Consider the following 20953-nt stretch of genomic DNA (forward strand, 5'->3'; position numbering starts at 1 on the left):
TCAAAAGTCTGTATCCATTAAACATATTTAATAAAACTTCTAGGAAAATATATACCATATGTTGCAATCAATTCTAGGCCATTACGTATTATTAGATACATTGTTCGCTGAATTAAACTGTACTCAATAATCATACATAGATAATTATATATTTTCGTCTCAACGTCGAAGTTAAAATCTTCTTTCCGTAAACGTACTAGATTTCGCCAAGGCACTTCTCTCACTTGTAGCAAGAAAATGTCCTCAGCAACGTTATCCCCGGATGATCGGTACATTACGATCGGTACATTTAAGATTCCCTCTCGTCCATCCGCCGTTTCTACGTTTTCAAATCTGGCTCCACGCTCTCCATTACCGCTACGTATTTTTTTCCTACACTCGATCACACAAATATATCTGGATTTTAGTTCGGGCAAATTGTCACGTACGCTACATTGTACATTATATGCATATTATATTACACACGTATTCTACGTGCATTGTATTATAATGATTTTATTGATAAAAACAATAAATCGTTCGCTATGAAAGTACAAAAATAAATATTATTATAGGCGGGGGTAGGGGGAGGGATTTATACGCATCGCTTTATTTGGCTCGGCGCGCAAGAGGAAAAAGAAAATGAGAGAAATAAACGCTATATACCCACGGATTAGTCTCCCTTGGTCCGTGATCTCATGGAAATGTGATGCACCTTGCATGCTGTTCCTTCATGTTATCTCCATTGCGCCGGGTTAACGATCACGCGAGCCTCATTGTTATACCCTAAACTGCGCCTCGCATGCACATACACAGCACTAATATTCTAAATAACATTTACATCTGACAAATAATACATTGTGCATGCTGCAACGGAGGGTATGTGTAGAAAAGATCCATTTTTGTTTTATTCACCAACACCGCAGGTGGCAGGCAGATGTGGCTTTTATCACCCGTTAGGAACGCTTGGGCGAGGCTACTTGGATTTGGCGTGAGATTTTTTATGCTTTGTGTATTCGTTACCCCAGATGATGTTGTTCAGAGTCTCCCCGACGAAGTATAGAATCACGCAGAATGTCAGCAGCACGGCGAAGAACACAAGCCGTAGCGGTAACGTCAGCACGTCCATCACGGGGTACACCCAGACGCCGCTTTTATAGTAGATTACGTGTACCCTGAAATTGTGTAAGTTAGCGTCATTCTATTCTCACGTGAGCGAATAAAAAGCGTTTAGTTTCTTTCTTCGCGTTTTTGATGAAAAAATTCTTATAATATTTCATAATATTTTTAAGAATTTGTATCATATTTTAAATTTATAAGACCTTTAAATAATATTTTTAATTTTTTCAGATTTTATAAATTTTCTTCAGACATAGAATATTTTCAATATTTTTAAAATTCACATTTATATAAAATACTATTTAAAAAATGCAAATCTTGTTAGCACTTCTGAAAAGCGTTTCGTATAGAAAACATTAAAAAATTTTTCTAAAAAGTTATAAAATTATAGAAATTTTAAAAAATAATGTGAAGAATTCCAAGACAAATTTTGTTATAAAACAATTAAAACTTCCACATTTAAATCGCTGATATATTGATTCCCGCGATGCGTTATTATTGCAATCAAGAAAAGCGGATACCGCAAATTCGTTTCACTTACCAGACTAAGTACGTGAGCATAAAGCTAATGAGTATTCCGAGGCTGCGAGATCGCTTAGGATATTGCCGTGGCGCGAATATCATTTCTAATATTGTCGTCACCATGATCATCGTGTGCATTAAATGGTTCAACCACCATGGGAAGTACGGATCCAATGCTTTCGGCAATACCAGTTCACGATCCACAAACATCAACACCCAGAAAGTCACACCGACGAACTGCAAAACAATGGAATTGGCATTACATTGTACACCCACGAACGATTTAATATTCATCGTTATACAAACGATTTTCTCGCAAACTGAAAAATATGTAAGATCTATAGCATATGTATACATCTATTAAAAATTTGGTATTTCGAGAATTATGTTCCTTCTACTCCCTTCATCTTACAGTAAAACTCGTAAAATTTTGTATCTATTGACTTTTTCTATTCTCAATTCGATTTAGCTGCAATAATATGAAAAAAAAAAACAAAAATAATTATACTACTCACCATAGCAACTGGAAACCCGAGACTTGCATGGAAGTAATCCTTTAACTTCCGCGTGAAAGGCGGCTTCTTGGGGTTTATAGCATTTGTGCCGAATAAATCGTTTAGGAGACATATCAAAAAGAATATTGTTTGCAGAATCTAGAACACAAGTGACATTTCAAAGTGTTTTAATTAAACGAGTCAATATATATTTTTAGCGGCTGCCGCAGTAATTATAAATATCGTTTAAAATTAACTGCGATATTATTGCTACCATGCTTCTACTGTTAGAACTACTTTATATTTACTAATAAAAAATATGCATTAATAATTGCAAGTTGAAATTTTAGCGAACAGTTTACCAAATAAATCGAATTAAAAAAAATATTTGTAAAGCAAACAATTTTTTTTATTTAGTTGCATTTATTTTACGTTACTAAAAACTTAAATATTTAGTTTAAAAGAGACGTGTATATATATTCCAGATAACGTAAAGTATTATCTTAATATAATATCAAAATATATACAATATAATATAATCACACAATATATTTTACTATTTGCTGTTTTCTTTATCGGACAAGTAAATTGAAATTATATGCGGTCCTTCGGTTTTCGCCGTTTCCGACTTACTAATGTATATACGTTTATTTATATACGTTAATATTTAAATATTATTTCAAGCATCGATAAATACATAGTTTAATACATTAATAAACACAAACGTAAAATTATTTAACGTATGATTTATATTCTCAATGTGTATTTATTGTACATGCTGTACACCATATGTTAAAAAAGTCTTGATAAGATTCGTAAATATGGAAAATTTGAATGTTTTATTTCGAACATTGTCAATACTAAAAATACATGCGGGAAGATTAGTAAACTTTATTTCTAAAAAAAAATTTTAAAGTAAAAAAGTAATAAATATAAATGAATAAAAATTAAAAAATTTTTAAAAGCATATCCCACTTTATCATATGCATTAAAATTTTTTTTATATCAAAATCCTTCGACATTACGATACTAACGCACGACCATCAAATATGTGGTTTTAAATTTATATTATTACATAATATAGTATAAATATTTTCGTTTATTATTATATATAACATACGATTTCATTTTGATACTTAAATATTAAATATTGATATTTTAAGATCAAATATTTCTATTAAAACGTATAATCTCCAATGCTCGTTCAAGCTTATCACGTGTCAATCGAGCGATGATGTGTGTCACGTGCAAGTCACAAAACACTTCAACGCGTTGACAGCGCAAGAGGAAGTGACCTAATTATCCGCGCCAATCTCGATATTAAGATTAATTAGTACACACATATAAATTTAAGATCTTTAAAAATTCTTTAAGAATTTAAATAAAAATAATTTATAAAGAAACTATATTTCGATCATCAAAGATTAATAAACTGTTTGTTGTCGCCACCATTATAGATAGCCTGCTTATTTAATCATTAAAAAGTGAGTGAATAAAACTCGAACTAATTTAGAACTAATTTAGAAAGCTTAGATTTTAGGTAGAAAATTAATGTTTATCGTTTTATTAAATGAAATAATTAATCCGAGTTTTAACGTAATTATATTGATTGATACTGCACAAGCAGTTTTGCATTCCTCAGTTTCGCTGCATAATGTCAAGTGATGCTTAAACAATTGAATTTTGCTCTTTACGAGCGGTTTGATGACAGCAATTCGAGCGTGAAATGGTCGAGAGTGTGTCATCATCGTTCGACGATAAGTGACAAAATGCTTGAACGTAATCTCATTGAATGTAGAGTCACGCTTTTGGCTTAACGGGACAAATTGAATGGAGAGCTGCACTTGTCCCTAACAAGTGTATTTTTAATTTGTAAGATAAATGTCAATTGAAAGGTAAATATCTCTAAAGTATATTGAATGTGTCGCGTTCATTTATTTAGATATCTAACATATACGTAATTGATGGAGTTTCAGCCACTTTTGTCGAATTGTTAATTTTCCTTGTATCTCTCATATGAAAATATCATACTTTATTTTGTATATCTCATGTAATCAATGCAATTAATGTATAAATATTACGAACTTATTCAAATTAAAAATGTTTTATTATGATAAAAAGTGTGTGTGACAAACTAAAAGTTATTAAAACTATAACAGTTCCTATTTTACAATGAGATAATAGACAGAATAAATTAAGATAAATCATAAAGATCGTTGTTTTTTAGCACGTAATGAAAATAAATATAAAAATTAGCATTATAAACAAACTGAAATTTGCTCAACTATACGGCTCAGTGACGTATGTTTAGAATGGCATGATGAGCGATTAATTTCTATGAAAAAAATTTGTTTGAAAATCTTTAAAAATTCAGTTACAATTATTAATATATACATAAATTAAAAATTATAATTAATAGTCTTTAAAAGCGCTTTAATTATTGTATGAGTTCGCATAGTCATTATTCCGAAAATATATGTCGCTGAATTACGCACTCAGTCAAATTATTTGTTCTTCTTTATAATTATTTATTTTTACAAATTTAAATGTATATATTCTATACGATAATAAAATAACAAAAATGATGTTTTCCTTTTATAGTAGAGTGTTCAATTCATTTTATTCTGTTCACCATTACAAAATAACAACTATTCAGCTTCCCGGTTATTACCATATATACATACATTACTTTTATATTATAATTATTGATTACACTGATAATCATTAATATTATTTAATGAATATATCGTTTTTCTATATTGCCGATTCGAGGAATCTACTATATCACTGTTATTTGTGATTTTTGCCCGGTATCCACTATATCTGCTAGACGTGTCGGTTTTCACTATTACGTAACACGGTAATAAGGATACATTGCGTATACTGGATCTATGATCGTAGAGAATCAGTTTTTTTTCGAAGAATACTATATAGGGTTTCTCGTTGTTCTGTAATATCACTCTATAGAAAATGCAGTAATTTCTTTTTGCGAAGAACAGGAAGATAAATCAGGATGGAAATGCGTCTAGAAATAAAAAAGAAATAGTGTCTTGACTAATGATTGCTATACCGCTGAAACTGCAGTTCTCATCGTGGACGTTTCTATTTAAAATTAATATCTCATTACGCATCATAAAGTACAAGTTGTTCCCGCGGAAGTAACGGTCTTTACAGATATAAATAGGAAAAATGGAACTCTTAAAAGGTAATGAGATCATGGATAATAATATCTCGTTACAACGATTTCCGTTGAATTTCTTGAAGCGGTTCGCCGCAGGTTGAGATTTTGTTACATTGTCGTTTACGTATTGATCTGGACTTTCAAATCGATCACTGCAAGCGTATAATAGCGGTTTCAATGTAGAAAATCTCGTTCCAGTTTCTTCGATGATCGTGACAATTTCAGTGACAGCGAGAGGATCGATACAGGGTGTGCGGGATGCGTTTATTGTACTGGTGCATCGTGCGTGTGGGTACCGACACCAAAGGATGAAAACTTTGCAACTTTATCAATGAAACTGATCGCACTCAGAGAGAGAGCGATATTATACGTCGATACTAACCGCATCCCAGAACGTTAGGAACTTGAACTTCCCACCGTAGGCGTTGTGCACACTCCTAACATCGTGCGGCACGATCGTATACGTGTAATCGTAAAAAACCGCGAAAGCGTACTGCAGAAAAGTAACCGCATGGAATCCAATCGCTAGGCCCTCTCGCATCTCACGGCTGTTCACGAGTGAGTCTGAAAACGTGTAATTATCTCTTTTTTTGGGAATCATCCGCGATTCGACGTCAAATAAGAGCAGAAAGACCCACGCACTCGTCAGTGTACACAGTTCTTTTATGAAACAATCTCATACTTTTTTTTCTTTTGAAATGATTTTTCTTGGTATATTATTAAAATCACTAGGATCTCATTGAAACTTTCTTGTAATCGATGGCACTAAGCTGCGTGTGAAACCAGATTGTGGAAAATGTTACATAATCAAATCCGGAATAATCTACTAATCAGTCATTCAAACTATGTTTGCAGATCTTCACTCTCTCAAACCGCATTTTCCATTACCACAACCGAAGTTTCAGCTCTGATTGCAGCAATTTCTTGGCGTACTTTTTAAACCCCCGTCAGGGGTCGGATTGTTAAATCTTCTCTTGAAGAAAAATGATACGTGCCAAGAGAAATCGCTGTAATAATAGAAAAAATCAAGAGAGAGAGAGAGCAAGAACATCCAAGCACAATCTCGGCAGTCATTTATTAGACATGGTATTCCAGACCTGATTATGTAAAAATTTAAGATTGCAATAAGCAGTAGCATTTTGCGAGATCTGTTTCAATTCATTGATCCAAGAATTGTCATTAAGTAATAGAAAAATGAGAGGATTAATTTTGAAACATTCTGTTTATACTTCCTAAACAATAAAAATAATTTATCTTTTATTATCAATAGTCTTGATTTCAAAAAATAATACACTGAAAGAAAAGATTGGCTGCCGCAGCCAACTAAAAATGATATGCCATCTAATTTGCTGCATCAGCCAATTTTTTCTTTCAGTGTATATATTGTGTGTGAGAAAATATAATTATTATTTAAATGTTCAAACATAAATATATATTAATCTGTATGTCGGTGTGTGCTTGTGTTTACGTATAACAGTTTTATTTGACTCATATTTTAAACCTAAATCTTTTCCAAGAAATATGAATATACACAAAAAAAATCAAAAGTTTTAATTAAAAATTGTTTTACTTTTTTTTTATTTTTACACAATTCTCTCGCTTGCACTTATGTGATTTTGAAGGTCTCTTATTCTTGTAAGATGAGTTATCGAGAGTGATGCTAAGAGATCGATAACGACCTATTCACTCATTTGATTGACTATCGTATACATTTTTAAGCATCGTATAAGTACCACACCGAGATCGAGAATTATTGTTGAAAGAGTGACAAATATGTAAACGGAAGATAGTTCGGAGATGGAAAGTTTCAACTGATAATTTCCCAACACGTGCGTACATTATGCAAGCAAGTGTATGTAGCCAAGTTACATAATTTATACGTAACTAAGTACCTAGTTAAAAAAGATTCCACGTGCATAACAAATTTTTTTCTACTTCGTAATTTGCAACAAATTTGTATTTATTTTCAAATAAATACCAACACTCTATATATCATATATACATTTTGTTACTTTTAAATTTATTCTATATATATATAGAATAAATCTAAAAAAAACAAAAGAGATCAGTGATATCATTTTTTAATGAATATAGAAAGAAATAAATTAGTAAAACAAGATTAAAATAGTCAATCGTAAAATTCAAAGTAAATCATACATTTGAATTAATTTAAATAATAATCAATAAAGATTCTAAATAACATTACGAAATTTCTCAAGAAAACATGTGATGCCTTAATTGTATTAATTAATTTAAAATACTAACAATTATAAATGTTTGTATCTTGGTTTATAATATACATAAAGCGATTCCCTCTTCTCTCTCTCTCTCTCTCTCTCTCTCTCTCTCTTTGTTTCATTTATATTCACAGAATTGACATAAATCGATATTGCTGACATTTTTGCCCAATTTAATTTTCATGGTCACGTATTTTATTATAGCAATGTCATTTGAAAATAAGATTCGCTCAATTATAAGTATTAAGAGACGCTGGAAATATATACGTATTATAAATAAAAATGTTACATAACTCGCCTTTCGTTTATATTACGCGTTACATAAATCTTTTTAATGTAAAATCGGGATATAATATGTGATGCCTTCTATATTATCTCACTGTTCATTTACGTCTCCCTATCTCCATGCTTGATTTCTATCTTGTACTACTTCTCGCGAGGAAAAGTAATTTACACTCACTCTTAGTGTTATACGAAGTAGCGGGAACGAAATATTATGTCACTGAGAGGTAGCAACTGGAGAGGTAGAACAATAGCTTGGACAAGCATTAAAGAAGCGTTCACATTTTATCGTTCGCTTAAACGATCCTGTTAATCGCGTTATGCAATGTAAAAGCACTTCGTGCAAGCGTAAAGTACATTATGATAGATTGGTGTTAGCCTAAATTAACCGAAACTTTTGCATCACGTAATCTCTACCATTATAAAAGAAGACACTTTTTTCTCGTGACATTGAACGATTAAATATAGAGCTAAACTGGAATTAAAAATATTGAATATCAAATGAGGATAAGATCTTATGAGGAAATATAAAATAGACAAAGATAATAAAAATAACGAATATTAAAACAAATATATGATGAATACTGAATTCTTTCTTTTCTTCTTCTTCTTACGTTATAGGCTTCTGGCTTGTGTTACACCTTTCCCATATACTTATGGTACTGATTATTCAATTGCCACAAACATATGGGACCTACAGATTTAATGCTGGTTCCGAACAGCAGATTTTGCGAGAGGTGTTTCTATGAGCAAAGATATTCTTGGGAGGTCGTCGACCTTTCCCGACAGGAAGCACGAGTGTAAATATTTTGGTTTCTATCCAAGATCGAACTCGGATTCTCTCTGGCATGATAGACCAGTACACTGTCTGTCATGCAACGCTTACGCTCCGTTTATTGGATTAAAAATAAAAAGAATTATGCAAGTCTAGAAACACGTTTAACACTAAATTATGGGTCTGTTCGCATTGCTTGCACTGTTGCATTCAGAACATTTACTTTCTGTCTCTTCAACGCTCGATTATATTTATCGCAAAGTGCAGATTTTTTTAGGAATTCAAACAACAGACTTTATATCTCTTGCTATATAAAGCAATGCTTAAATTCATTAAATTTTAATAATTATTTGATGAAATATAAGTAACTAAACATTTACTTACAGTAAATAAATATTCAATAAAAAAATGGTACTTAAATAAATTATTTTCATACCAAAATAAATATATATATTTATATTCAGTAAATATTATATGTATATAATATAATACACACGTATGCATGGCAGTGTATATAGTCTTCGATAAATTTTCTAATATATCATTTTATGTTTTTATTAGGTCATCGAGGTTCGCTTATTCGTAGGTAAGCCCATCTTCTTTTTTCTTTTTTTTAGCCGTGCTACCGAAGTGTAAAATTAATACATAGGCCATTTCCCTTTCACGGATTTAACATGGACTTTGCAAAGTTCAAAGAAATATTAGGTGACCTGTTGTCGGACTATGACGTTACATAACTCACTTTGCGCGACAGAGACTTTTTAATTCACGAATCTGGAACGCGATTATCCATCCGAGGATAGCATTGACTCTACAATCGTCAATGCATTGATCGTCCGATATTCATTCCCGTTAAATTTTTGTAGACACACGTGCTGTCGACAGAAGCTTTTAACTCGTGGTGTTGCTGTCTGTCAATTACATGCCAGTGTAAAGAGCACGTTAAAAGTAGTTAAGTGCGAACATGGACAAATTTCCGGATGGAAAAGTAAAACGCTGTAAATAAAAAAAAAAGTTTTCAATAAATAAAAAAAGAAAAATTGCATATAAAATACAAAAATGGCGGAAAAATAATAATACGCGGAAAGAATAATAACAGAAATTTACAAAAACAATAAAATATCTTTGAAAAAAATAGTACATATAAAAATTATAAAATTGCAAAGTTGACACTTAAAATTGTCCTTCTTTGTGTGTGTCGCAAAACTTAATATATATTGTAAGATTTTATATTATAATAATACAATAAAAAATAGATTAATAGAGGACGATGTTTCGTGTCGTACAAAGAAGATATGATTTAACATATCATTCAATTTCCATCGTTCTTTTGTACATATTACCATTAAAAAAATAATATTTATGTTCGAACTGTTACACTTTTTTCCAATAAAGCTGCGGATCAACAATTCTTCAAGCAATATTCTTAATCGAAATAGGACAATCTAACAAGCAGGGAGAATTATTTGTGATATATATTGCGGCATATAATTTTTTATTTCCTTTAGATACCTAATTGTATGAATATTCTAATTTAGTTAAAAAGTAAGACTTTAAATCATCATTTATTGTTAGCTTCTTCTTCCTACGTTGCAAATCAAGTGTCGTTTTGGCATTTGCGGTGTGAACGAGTGACAGTGATATATGATAATTTATTAAAATTACTTTCGTTTCTTTTACGATGTAATGATTTATTACAACTTGAATTTCCTGCCGTATATCTCTTCCTTTAAGCAATTTATTTTTACTGGATCCTCAATCATCGTTAGATAAATTACGGATGCATCGACTACAATTTTTTAATTTTTTTTTCTAGATGATTGCAATAACGATCTCAGCAATTTCCATAAATTAAAAAAAACGGTGCGATTAAAAGTGCGTTCCAAAACTTGACTCTGTTAACTTCGAGTATTTTTTAGCCTTGTTCAACATTCAATGAACAATAAGGATAAAATGATACTTGAGTTAATAGAGTTGAATTTTGGAAAGCAATCTAAATATTCTATCTGAAAAGAAAAGGAAAAAATTGCACCGTGGGGTTTCCGTATATTAACTATATAGGGTTGTGACTTTTAACTGAATTTCTTGCACGCGTTCATCTCTTTACTTCTTTTTTCTTCAATGTGGAGAGAAAATGATAATTTGTATATTAAAATTGAGTAAGTAAAAGTAGAAAGAGTAAAAATAATAATTGACTTTTTTTACAGTAAATTATCGAAGTGAAATTAAAGTCAATATAAATCCATAATAAAAAGCTGACGTGAACGAGAGATTTTTCAAAATTTATACCAATCTTTCTCCCATCCTTTTAAAATCCACAATTTCAATTTCTTACTATCCGTAGATTTGTCAATTAAAAGAATTTAACTAAAAAAACAAAAAATAATTCTTTTACGAGTAAATTACAAAAAGTTCAAATCGTAATCATCAATATAAATCTACATATAATAAAAGAAACATATTAATAAAGTTTTTTTTTTTTAATTTACATCAATTACCTTTTTGCTCTTTTTAGGAGAGAATTTTGATTTTCTACTATAGATTTGTTGTTAAAAATTAATTGAATAATTTACTCTTTTATGAATAAACAATTCAAATCGCGGCTAATATAAATCCACAATAAGAGAGATTAATGAAAGATTTTTTAAAGTTTAAACCGCGGTTTCCACTTTTTTAGAGACTCGCAATTTTTAACCACTTGTAGAGCTACCATTAAAAATTAAGCAAATAGCCGATAATTTTTTCGCGTGGTGTCGCAATCATACCACGTGCTCCGCCACGTCGTGTACGACTGAAATTCACAGACATTCCGGATCTACGCCGCTCGAACGAGCGGTGATGATTTGCGATCGATCGCTAGACAAAACGTGCAGCGGGAATTTCGGGGAGTATGACACACGTCTGTGAACACCCTAACCTCCTTCTGTCCGTACGACGAGGGTCGGCGTCGTGACACGCTCGTTCACCGGTAACAAAAAAGGAAGTCCATCGACGCCGTCGGATATGGAAAGACATGCTTACGTCGCGTGTTCACGCGAACCGTACGTGGAAATTACTCTCGCGCGTGAACAGTGCCGGGTATCCTAAGCAGTATATACTCAGTCAAGATCGCGCAATACTTTGCCTCTGCGGTGTGTTGGCGCGGGGGAGATCCAGATTCTACTTTTATCATCGTCCATCGACACACCCGCGTCTTATGAAAGCGAAAGAGAGAGAGGAGAGAGAGAGTAAAAGATAGAAAGAAAAAGACGTAAAGAACCCTATTTTTAATCTCGGTCCATGCCATACACATGGACCGTCTCTCCACGACCTCGGGGGGGTACTACCGATCGATCTACCCTTACTTGGTGCGGAAAACGCGCGCCTGGATTCTTTAAAGCGAGTAGGTATGTGCGCGGCGTCGGTCCTTCTTGTATTTTCTTTCCCTTTCTCTTATATTTATCTGTTTCGGAGCACCCGAGATCACGTTTCGCGTGATCGGCACAAGATACACTTCGAGCACACTCGTGTCGGCGGCCCGCGACTTACTGACGGATAATGGAGTAAAACGGCGGGTGGGATTTGGGAAGGGAGAAAAGACCGCAGCGTGGTGCGTGCGTTTGGTTCATGCGGCCGCTGTTCAGTAGAAAAAAGGATGGAAGGGAGAACGCGGCAGTGGTGGATTTAGGTATCCTGGGCGCCCTGTACTCGCCCCTCGCACTTTTCTTACGAGCTTTCCTACAATAAGTCATTATCTAAATAATAAGTCATTATTAAGTCTTAAGCTATATTGATCAATCATAATCGATTAATTATTCTTCTCACATTTAACTGTGATTGGTTAATTTCTTACGATTTAAAACTTAGGTAATTATAGAAAGCCCATTAGGACAAGAGTACAGATTCTTGCATAACGTCATAAGACATATAATAAGAAAATTAATTACTCAGTCTTTTATTTGATGGAAAGGAAGGAAATGAAGAATCTTAATTGACTGATTCATTTTCTTATGCGTTAGGCAAAAATTTGCGCTGCCATCCTTAGGGATCACCGTCCATATCCCGAGTAAATGAAACGAGAAAATCTCACAACCAATACCTGCATAATCCCTTAAATTGAGACAGCAGGTGGTCGACTTGAATCGAATGCTAATTGAACGTTGATCCCGTATATTATTCTCCACTGCTATTCACAGACCTTGAGCTGCGAGATGCCGCCTTTGTGTAGGCGTATCTCAAATTACTGTTTGTGTAGAGACTGTGTAATTTCTTCCTCTGCGATGCTTGGTTAAATAGCTCTTGTTTGAGATTTAATACTTAAATTCAAAACGCTAGCAAATGAGATTTTACGTTTGAATTTGAGTTATTATTATACATATAATGTCACGCACATGTATTTTTTATTTACTTACAACATTTAAAGATATAAAGAGTATTAAAATAATAACAGAATAACAGCTAGGTCATGATAATATCAAAACAATATTAAAATAAATCGTAACTGATTGAAAAATGATTTATGTAATCATTTTGGAGTTATTATGTAATCATTTTGGAGTTGTATGACTTTTAATTTTGTTTGGGTATTTTTTGACATTATAGAAGTCCGCGCCAAAGAAATTTATTTTTTAATAAAACTATCTAAAATACGATTTGCAGAAGAAAGGAAGAAAAGATAGAGAGAGAGAGAAAGAGGGAGGGAGAATACTTCATTACTCTACAAGTCTACAAAGTCTAGATTTTCTAGAAACTTGAAGTTACACAAAGTTGATGACACAATAGTGAAGGGAAAACAATGATATTTCTCCATCCTTTGTTTAATTTGAAATACTAGATACAAACATACATAATCCGGTCGAGTAATAAATCAAAACTTGTTAATTTTAATTTGATGTATTTAAGAGCTCATTTGTCACAGAAATTCAATTTAATACTGACTAATTTAATACTAAAAATATGACTTATTTTGAATATTAAAAGCACAAAACAACAATGCTTTTATTACTCAAAATAATTAATTATTACTTTTTATTATTACATTTTTTTTTATAAAGGATAAATCAGAACTTGTTAGTTCTAATCTATATATTTTATTGATAAAAATATATATATACAGGATGTTCATTTGAAAACTTTCCAGCTGATTATCTCGAAAACTAAATCCAGTAGACAAAAATGTTTCAAATAAAAATGGAACGGTGTCGAGGGGGACACGTTTTAGTCACGTTGTTTTTTTCTAAGTGGAGGCGCTAAAAAGATATGAAGGTTACCTCCACTTTTTTAAATGGAATTGTGTACTTTTTTTTAGATAACGTGAATCCTCTAATTATTTTGCATATAAAAGTATTAAGGTAGAGATATCAAAAAACCAATAGTTTTCGAGATATTTTACACTTTATTTTGACACAAAATGTTAAATAACTCGTAAACTGTTGACTTTTTGATTATCGTACCTTAATACTTTTGTGAACAGAATAATGAGATAAATCAAATGGTGTAAAGAAAACACATAAGAGTTACTTTAAAAAAAATATGCATACAAAATGGATAATTTTTTAAATACGCAACTAATGTGTTTTCTTTACACCATTTGATTTATCTCATTATTCTGTTCACAAAAGTATTAAGGTACGATAATCAAAAAGTCAACAGTTTACGAGTTATTTAACATTTTGTGTCAATATATGTACCAAAATAAAGTGTAAAATATTTCGAAAACTATTGATTTTTTGATATCTCTACCTTAATACTTTTATATGCAAAATAATTAGAGGATTCACGTTATCTAAAAAAAATTACACAATTCCATTTAAAAAAGTGGAGGTGATCTTTATATCTTTTTAGCGCCTCCCCACTTAGAAAAAAAACAACGTGACTAAAACGTGTCCTCCTCGACACAGTTCCATTTTTATTTGAAATATTTTTGTCTACTGGATTTAGTTTTCGAGATAATCAGCTGGAAAGTTTTCAAATGAACACCCTGTATATATACAACAAACAGGAAAATCTGATAAAGATCGGATATCTATTCTCAAGCAATTCGAGTATTCTTAAGTAACATTTATAAATTAAAATATGTTTACGCGAAATATTTACTTTATTAGAAAACTATAGTAGCTAATACGGTATTTTTTAAAGTTAGGAATCTTGTGGATTAATAAATGCTTGTAAAATCTTGAATTATCACAAGATACATTATCATTTGAAAGATTAAATGTAAAAAAAGAGTACTAAGTTTATATATTTATTTACTAATCAGAGCATGTAACAAGCACTACACAAAGGTTTAACATGCTATGTACAAAATATTTTGTTATTGATTTGCAAAGTAATTTATTTCATTGTTATGTTAACAACTCAACGTTATAAGCATATTATAATACATAATAATAAATTTATTATAATACAATATAATAAATTCTCAGCTATGATTTCCTATTTTGAAAATTTTATAATTCGTATGACGATAATGTTTATCCTGACGTAATGAATTAATGATTTATATGTATATGTTAGTACGTATTCGTGACTGTGTTTGTTTTAAAACTATAAATAGATGTTGTTTGATGATGAGTTTGTTATAATTGCGTGCGTGAAAAATGTTTTTTGTAATTTACAATATATAACTTACAGTGACTAACGTGAAAAGAGCACCAAGTTATGTATATATGCATGTCACGAGCAGAGAAGACTCAGACAATCGTGAACTAATTGACTGTACGAAAAATTTGATAGGTTTGTAATATGAAATCGTGTTCCATATAAAAATTGTTCAATCTCCATTTCAAGCTCTGATTGATCAATCTGGGTAGAAAATGACTGCAATATCTATACCTCTATCAATCAGTTTTACAAAATCTCCGGATAAAAATTTGTTTCACAGAAATTATTTTATTTCTTATAAAATATAAATAAAAATTTATTTTATTTAGAACACTAAAAAATCTATGAATAGGTATTTTCGATAAATTATTTTAAAAAGTATTTGCTGTACAGTATAAGCTAGTTTATTTATGGTTCTATAATTTGTTTACCCTGTTTTTATCATGCGATATATTTTATAATATTAGATATTTTAAGTATTTTACATTTATGTATTTTATAATAACTAATATATTTTCTTATACATATTATATACATATGTGTGTGTATACACATATATATATATATAATATAATAATATATTTTATCTAAAGGAAGGAGGAAAAGAAGATAAGTTTATACGATTAAAACTAACATATACTACTTACCACATTCCACATAGTTAAAAACTTATTTTGGCCAGGATCGAAATCGATGGACTTATTGTTGTATGCAGGAAAATGCAATTTATTGTAGCCGTAGTAGAGTGTAAAGCTGTAAGCCGCTAGACTGACTAGATGCAACAAGACGTTCAGAACGTGTGGCATCTTGATGAAATTCTGTTAAATTCAATAAATGTGCATATTAGATGAAGTGGCGAGAGCGGTAAAATACTAAACTAATACAATAAAATCAATATCGATACAAATTTACTCCAGAAAATGAAGTAAAATGTTACATAAAAAATTTATTTTTTTTAAATCATAGTTATATGCATATATTTAATATTTATAAATGTCATTAACCTTTAAATTCCAATTAAACATTCAGTACACATTTTGATATTTGCTTCGTTCAGCCTAAATATAAATTGTATTTATAGCTTACAACAGCAATTAAAAAATCGCGACTTTTTGCGACTTCATACTGTGCGTGCATATATCTGAATCAATTTATTTCGTATTTTAATAAGCCATTTTTTGTATCGCATATAACATTATATAATAGAATTTTATTCCGAGGTCTAACACAAATCATATAGATTATCTTACAAAAATAGATTTTAAAATATTATACAAAATTAATAAGAATATGTTTTAACTCATTTAATAAAAATAAGTTTATTCGACATTATTAACAATACTAATATTGTAAAACTAATAATTCTTTTTTATATTAGATTAACGTAATATCTGCATGCCTTGCACAGAGCAGTTTATCTAAGTTAATCAGACTAAGAATATATACTCGTATACGTCTGAAATAAACTAAATATAAGAAAATCTATAGAGTTTTAAAAAAACTTTATCCTTACGTCATCAAACTTTAGTAACAAATCTTTGTTTAATTTAGGAATTATATAACCTGTAACTAAAGGAAATTATTAATTTTCGATCAACTGTGACCACGGACTAATTGTAAGTTTTGAAAAATGTTTGGATCGAAGCAATACGTTCTATTAAAGCAATACGGTATAAACAATATTAAAGCAAACCGGTTAATTATAAATGTGCAGAAATGACTGTGCAGAAATATTTTTTACATAATTCTGTAATCTGTCTACAGGGAGGGGCATTTAAAACAGGTCACCTGAATAACTCGCTTGTTTTTCACAATAGAAGAAAAAGTGTCAAACAAAAATTGTTTTTTTGGTGGAGGCGTTAAAAAGATATAAAGGTCACATCCACTTTTTTAAATGGAATTATGTAATTTTTTTTAGATAACGTGAATCCTCTAATTATTTTGCATATAAAAGTATTAAGGTAGAGATACCAAAAAACCAATAGTTTTCGAGATATTTTACACTTTATTTTGATACATATTGACACAAAATGTTAAATAACTCGTAAACTATTGACTTTTTGATTATCGTACCTTTACTTTTGTGAACAGAATAATGAGATAAATCAAATGGTGTAAAGAAAACACATAGTTGCGTATTTAAAAAATTATCCATTTTGTATATTTTTTTTAAAGCAACTATGTGTTTTCTTTACACCATTTGATTTATCTTATTATTCTGTTAACAAAAGTATAAGGTACGATAATCAAAAAGTCAACAGTTTACGAGTTATTTAACATTTTGTGTCAAAATAAAGTGTAAAATATCTCGAAAACTATTGGTTTTTTGGTATCTCTACCTTAATACTTTTATATGAAAAATAATTAGAGGAATCACGTTATCTAAAAAAAAATTACATAATTCCATTTAAAAAAGTGGAGGTGACCTTCATATCTTTTTAGCGCCTCCACCAAAAAAACAATTATTGACATCACATTATGTGCCCCTCGAAACCAAGCAACTTTTGTTTGACACTTTTTCTTCTATTGTCAAAAACAAGCGAGTTATTCAGGTGACCTGTTTTAAATGCCCCTCCCTGTATATAACACAATCATAAAATCTGTGTATATAATTACTGCGTCTGCAGGAAAAAGCAGTTTTTCACACATACACACATAACTGTTGTAAGATTTTTAAATATGATTAGTTCTTGTCTTTAGTTCTTTGCTGAAAACCTAAATATATGACCAGTCATATTAAAGAATCTTACAACAGTTACAAAACTGCTTTTCTTGCTAAACTAATAAATCAATGTAAGGAGATCAACAGCAAACAAATAAATTGTTTTGCTTTCTATTTAATTTCTTTCTGAAATCCTGATGGGAATATATATAATGTAGTACAAATGCATACTATTTTTAAGAGACAATTTTATTTGCAAACGATTATCATTGAACAAATTGTTTATTATACACGCTCGTGTGTAATTGAAAAGAAGGATTTTCAAACATAAGATTCACTAACGTTAGTTTAATGTCATCTTGAAGTCACGTATATTGAGAGCGGGAGAATTAGATTCTTAGATAATGTATAATGTTTCGCAATCTATTCTCTGTCTCACGTGTGAAATGATGCAGACGAGTGCTTCTCAGGAGTGCTTCTCAGAGTAGTTACTTAACTTCTCAACGATACCTCTTCCGTGACTTTAACAAATCATATGTATCAGCAATCTCGCCATATTGAAATGCATATACTGACGCGATCGCGTTCTCACAACGGGAGATCTTAGCTAACCGAGAAAAAACCGTTTATTGAACCACAAAATTTTCTACGTGCTACACGATGCGTGCCTACGATGTGGTCGATTTCCTATTGCAAGTCTTTAACCGTAACAATACACATATAATTGCATGTAAATTTTAATCGCCCGACAATTTTGCCCGACCGTTACATAAATAATTGCCGCACTTAAGTAGTCAATAATTGCACATAATAATTTTCACGATAATAAAGCGATAAAAATGTCTATGTTTAGGTATATACTTTAATATCGGTCACAAAAACAATTGAAGGATTTACTATGTATATATTATTTTATACGCAGAAAATGTGGGTTAGTTCAATGTCGCAATAAATTTTTCAATTTTTTAATGATTAATATAGAAAAAAGTTTAGAAAGAAAAAACTCTTCGATACTAACATCGTATGTACATTTTGTACGTATATCGTATGTATGTCGTAATAATCATTAATATAATAATAATGGAAATAATAAAAATATAAATTTAATAATTGTAATATACCCCATAAATGTGATATAAAGTGTAAGAACAATAACTGTAAGACATACGCGCATGCGTTGTACCTTTAATAAAAAAAGCTTAGAATTTTTACAGTATTTACATTATTTCATATTTCAATTTCCAACATGCAATAAATATTCAAGACAAATAGAACGAAAGGTGATGAAAAACAGGTTGAATCAATAAAGTTTTAATATCAATATTAACATTCTTTTTATACAAGCGATATCTCACAAAATATAAATTTAATAACATGTAGCGAAAGAATAAGCGTTTGACTCGTTCTTATACACAACTGAATCTACACTACCTCGTTTATTACGTCAATAATGACCACTCCCTTGGCGGCTCGTGTCAAGTTGCGACCGTAGGATGTGCACTGACAATCGAACATCGACTGACTGCTAGCACTGAAGTGGCGCGTACTGTTAAAAGTTCGATAGCAGCGTCGGTGTGATACGTTAGACAATTATCAGCGGGATGACTTTGCACTAATGTCGTTTAAACGTTATTAATTTCCGAATCGAAACAAGTCACGGACGGTCAGCCGCAGCGTGTCATGATTAACGAGACGAAGACGACGATGATGCGCTTGCCACAATCGACGGTGCACGAATCCGGATGAGAATTGTGTTGACTGCGGGATCTATGGAGCGTCCGCTATTCTGACGATTTATTCTATCAAGGCTAACGAGAATTAGCTTCTTTCTGTATGGTGGGAGAAGCGTACTATAGTATAGGAAAACTTTATGGAACGTTAGCGAATCTAAGTCTAGGTCTACGTCTTGATTTGTTTTAAGAGGCCGTAACCCATAAAGCAAAAAAAAAAAATAATAATAAACTGTAATTGCTCGATTTCTTTCAACCGTAAGTTTTATGGCTTATGGTTTTGTAAAGCAAGATTGTAAATTTAGGCCGGTATTCATAATCAGTTCTTATACTCAAAAGTCCGTCTTAAGTTCAGTCTTGAGATGTCACGAACCAATCAGAGGGCCGATTACTTAAGACAGTCTTGAAATAAGACCGACTATAAATACCGGCCTGAAACTTAAAGAAAGATTTTGAAATGTTTGAACACTAGAAAGGTACTTTTAAAAAAAAATATTAAAATGAGCAAAAGAAAAAAATAGGTCCTGTAATAAGAAAATAATTTGAATAAGAATTAAAATAAAATATTAATTATATTTTATTTTATATAATTTAATATAGACCTTTATATATTTATTGTTATTTGAAAAGTATATATACATATATATATATTAATATATAGATTTTCAAAATGCGATTTGTCCAAAATTTATAATTTTCAAAAAACAGAGAAAGAAAGCCACAAAGAATAATTACACATCTTACAGAAAATAACAATTTGGTAATCAGTAAAACGTAAAATGTTAAATAAATGCATATTGTTTAAACTCTAGTTAAAGAATATAATGCACTTCAAATGTCTAGACTTTTTTCAGCAAATAAATTGATGATGAAAGAATGCGTTCACAACATAGAGTAGTTTAAAATATGAGTTTTTCGACATTTTGAAATTTTGAAAGTTTGCTCCTCATTTGCCTTGTCACATATTCAAGCTGTAACGAAATTTATACTACTCATATTTATCTCTAAAAAGTTCTCTATAATGTGATATGAAAGGTCAGTGTATCAGAGATTGCATAATTCTGTCATGGATTTCTGCTCTTGGATACAAACAACATATGTTTTTCTTATCAAAATTGTACGATATCACACAATATCGTATCAGAGTGCGATAAATATAATTCACTTAAAATTAGTAATGATTTTCAACTAAAATTAACGACAGCTGCAAATAAGACTATCGTACATATTATTTGCGCACGATAAAATATCAAAATACATATTTGTTTTTAAAAGATATTTGCGAGGAAAAGTATTCAAATATTCTGTATGATATAAAAACTTTTTAATTAAAATTAAAATTCTTTTTATAAAAATTGCGAAAATATTTAATGTAATACAAAAAAAGATC

At 30.8% G+C, this 20953-nt stretch overlaps 1 protein-coding gene across 3 annotated transcripts; it reads right to left on the reverse strand.

The window, feature by feature from the left end:
• Positions 1–66: 66 nt before the first annotated feature.
• On the reverse strand, positions 67–19384 carry LOC108781416 (androgen-induced gene 1 protein). 3 transcript variants are annotated; one of them, XM_018549369.1, is made up of 6 exons: positions 19265–19384; positions 15819–15989; positions 2136–2273; positions 1640–1857; positions 1003–1154; positions 67–372 (listed from the first exon to the last, which is right to left on the reverse strand). In XM_018549369.1, the coding sequence occupies exons 1-6, from the start codon at positions 19346–19348 to the stop codon at positions 320–322; spliced, it is 816 nt and encodes a 271-aa protein (XP_018404871.1). In that variant the 5' UTR covers positions 19349–19384; the 3' UTR covers positions 67–319. The 3 variants fall into 3 exon arrangements, 2 of the variants coding, with proteins under 2 accessions (XP_018404871.1, XP_018404881.1); XM_018549379.1 differs by lacking the exons at positions 15819–15989; positions 19265–19384 and adding exons at positions 5678–5859; positions 11934–12003; XR_001940945.1 differs by having other exon boundaries at positions 300–372; positions 650–1154.
• Positions 19385–20953: the final 1569 nt, after the last annotated feature.

This window comes from Cyphomyrmex costatus, unplaced genomic scaffold (genome assembly GCF_001594065.2).
Source record: "Cyphomyrmex costatus isolate MS0001 unplaced genomic scaffold, Ccosl1.0 scaffold123, whole genome shotgun sequence".
NCBI classification, from domain to species: Eukaryota; Metazoa; Arthropoda; class Insecta; order Hymenoptera; family Formicidae; genus Cyphomyrmex; species Cyphomyrmex costatus.

What these genes read in the sequence shown, in the direction of transcription:
- LOC108781416 (XM_018549369.1), bottom strand. Translation starts at nt 19,348, where the DNA reads ATGTTCGATTGTCAGTGCACATCCTACGGTCGCAACTTGACACGAGCC. An exon ending in TTATTGACGTAATAAACGAG is followed by an intron (nt 15,990 to 19,264) that starts GTAGTGTAGATT and finishes TGAATTTAACAG; the next exon opens with AATTTCATCAAGATGCCACA. An exon ending in TCGGGTTTCCAGTTGCTATG is followed by an intron (nt 1,858 to 2,135) that starts GTGAGTAGTATA and finishes ATTGTTTTGCAG; the next exon opens with TTCGTCGGTGTGACTTTCTG.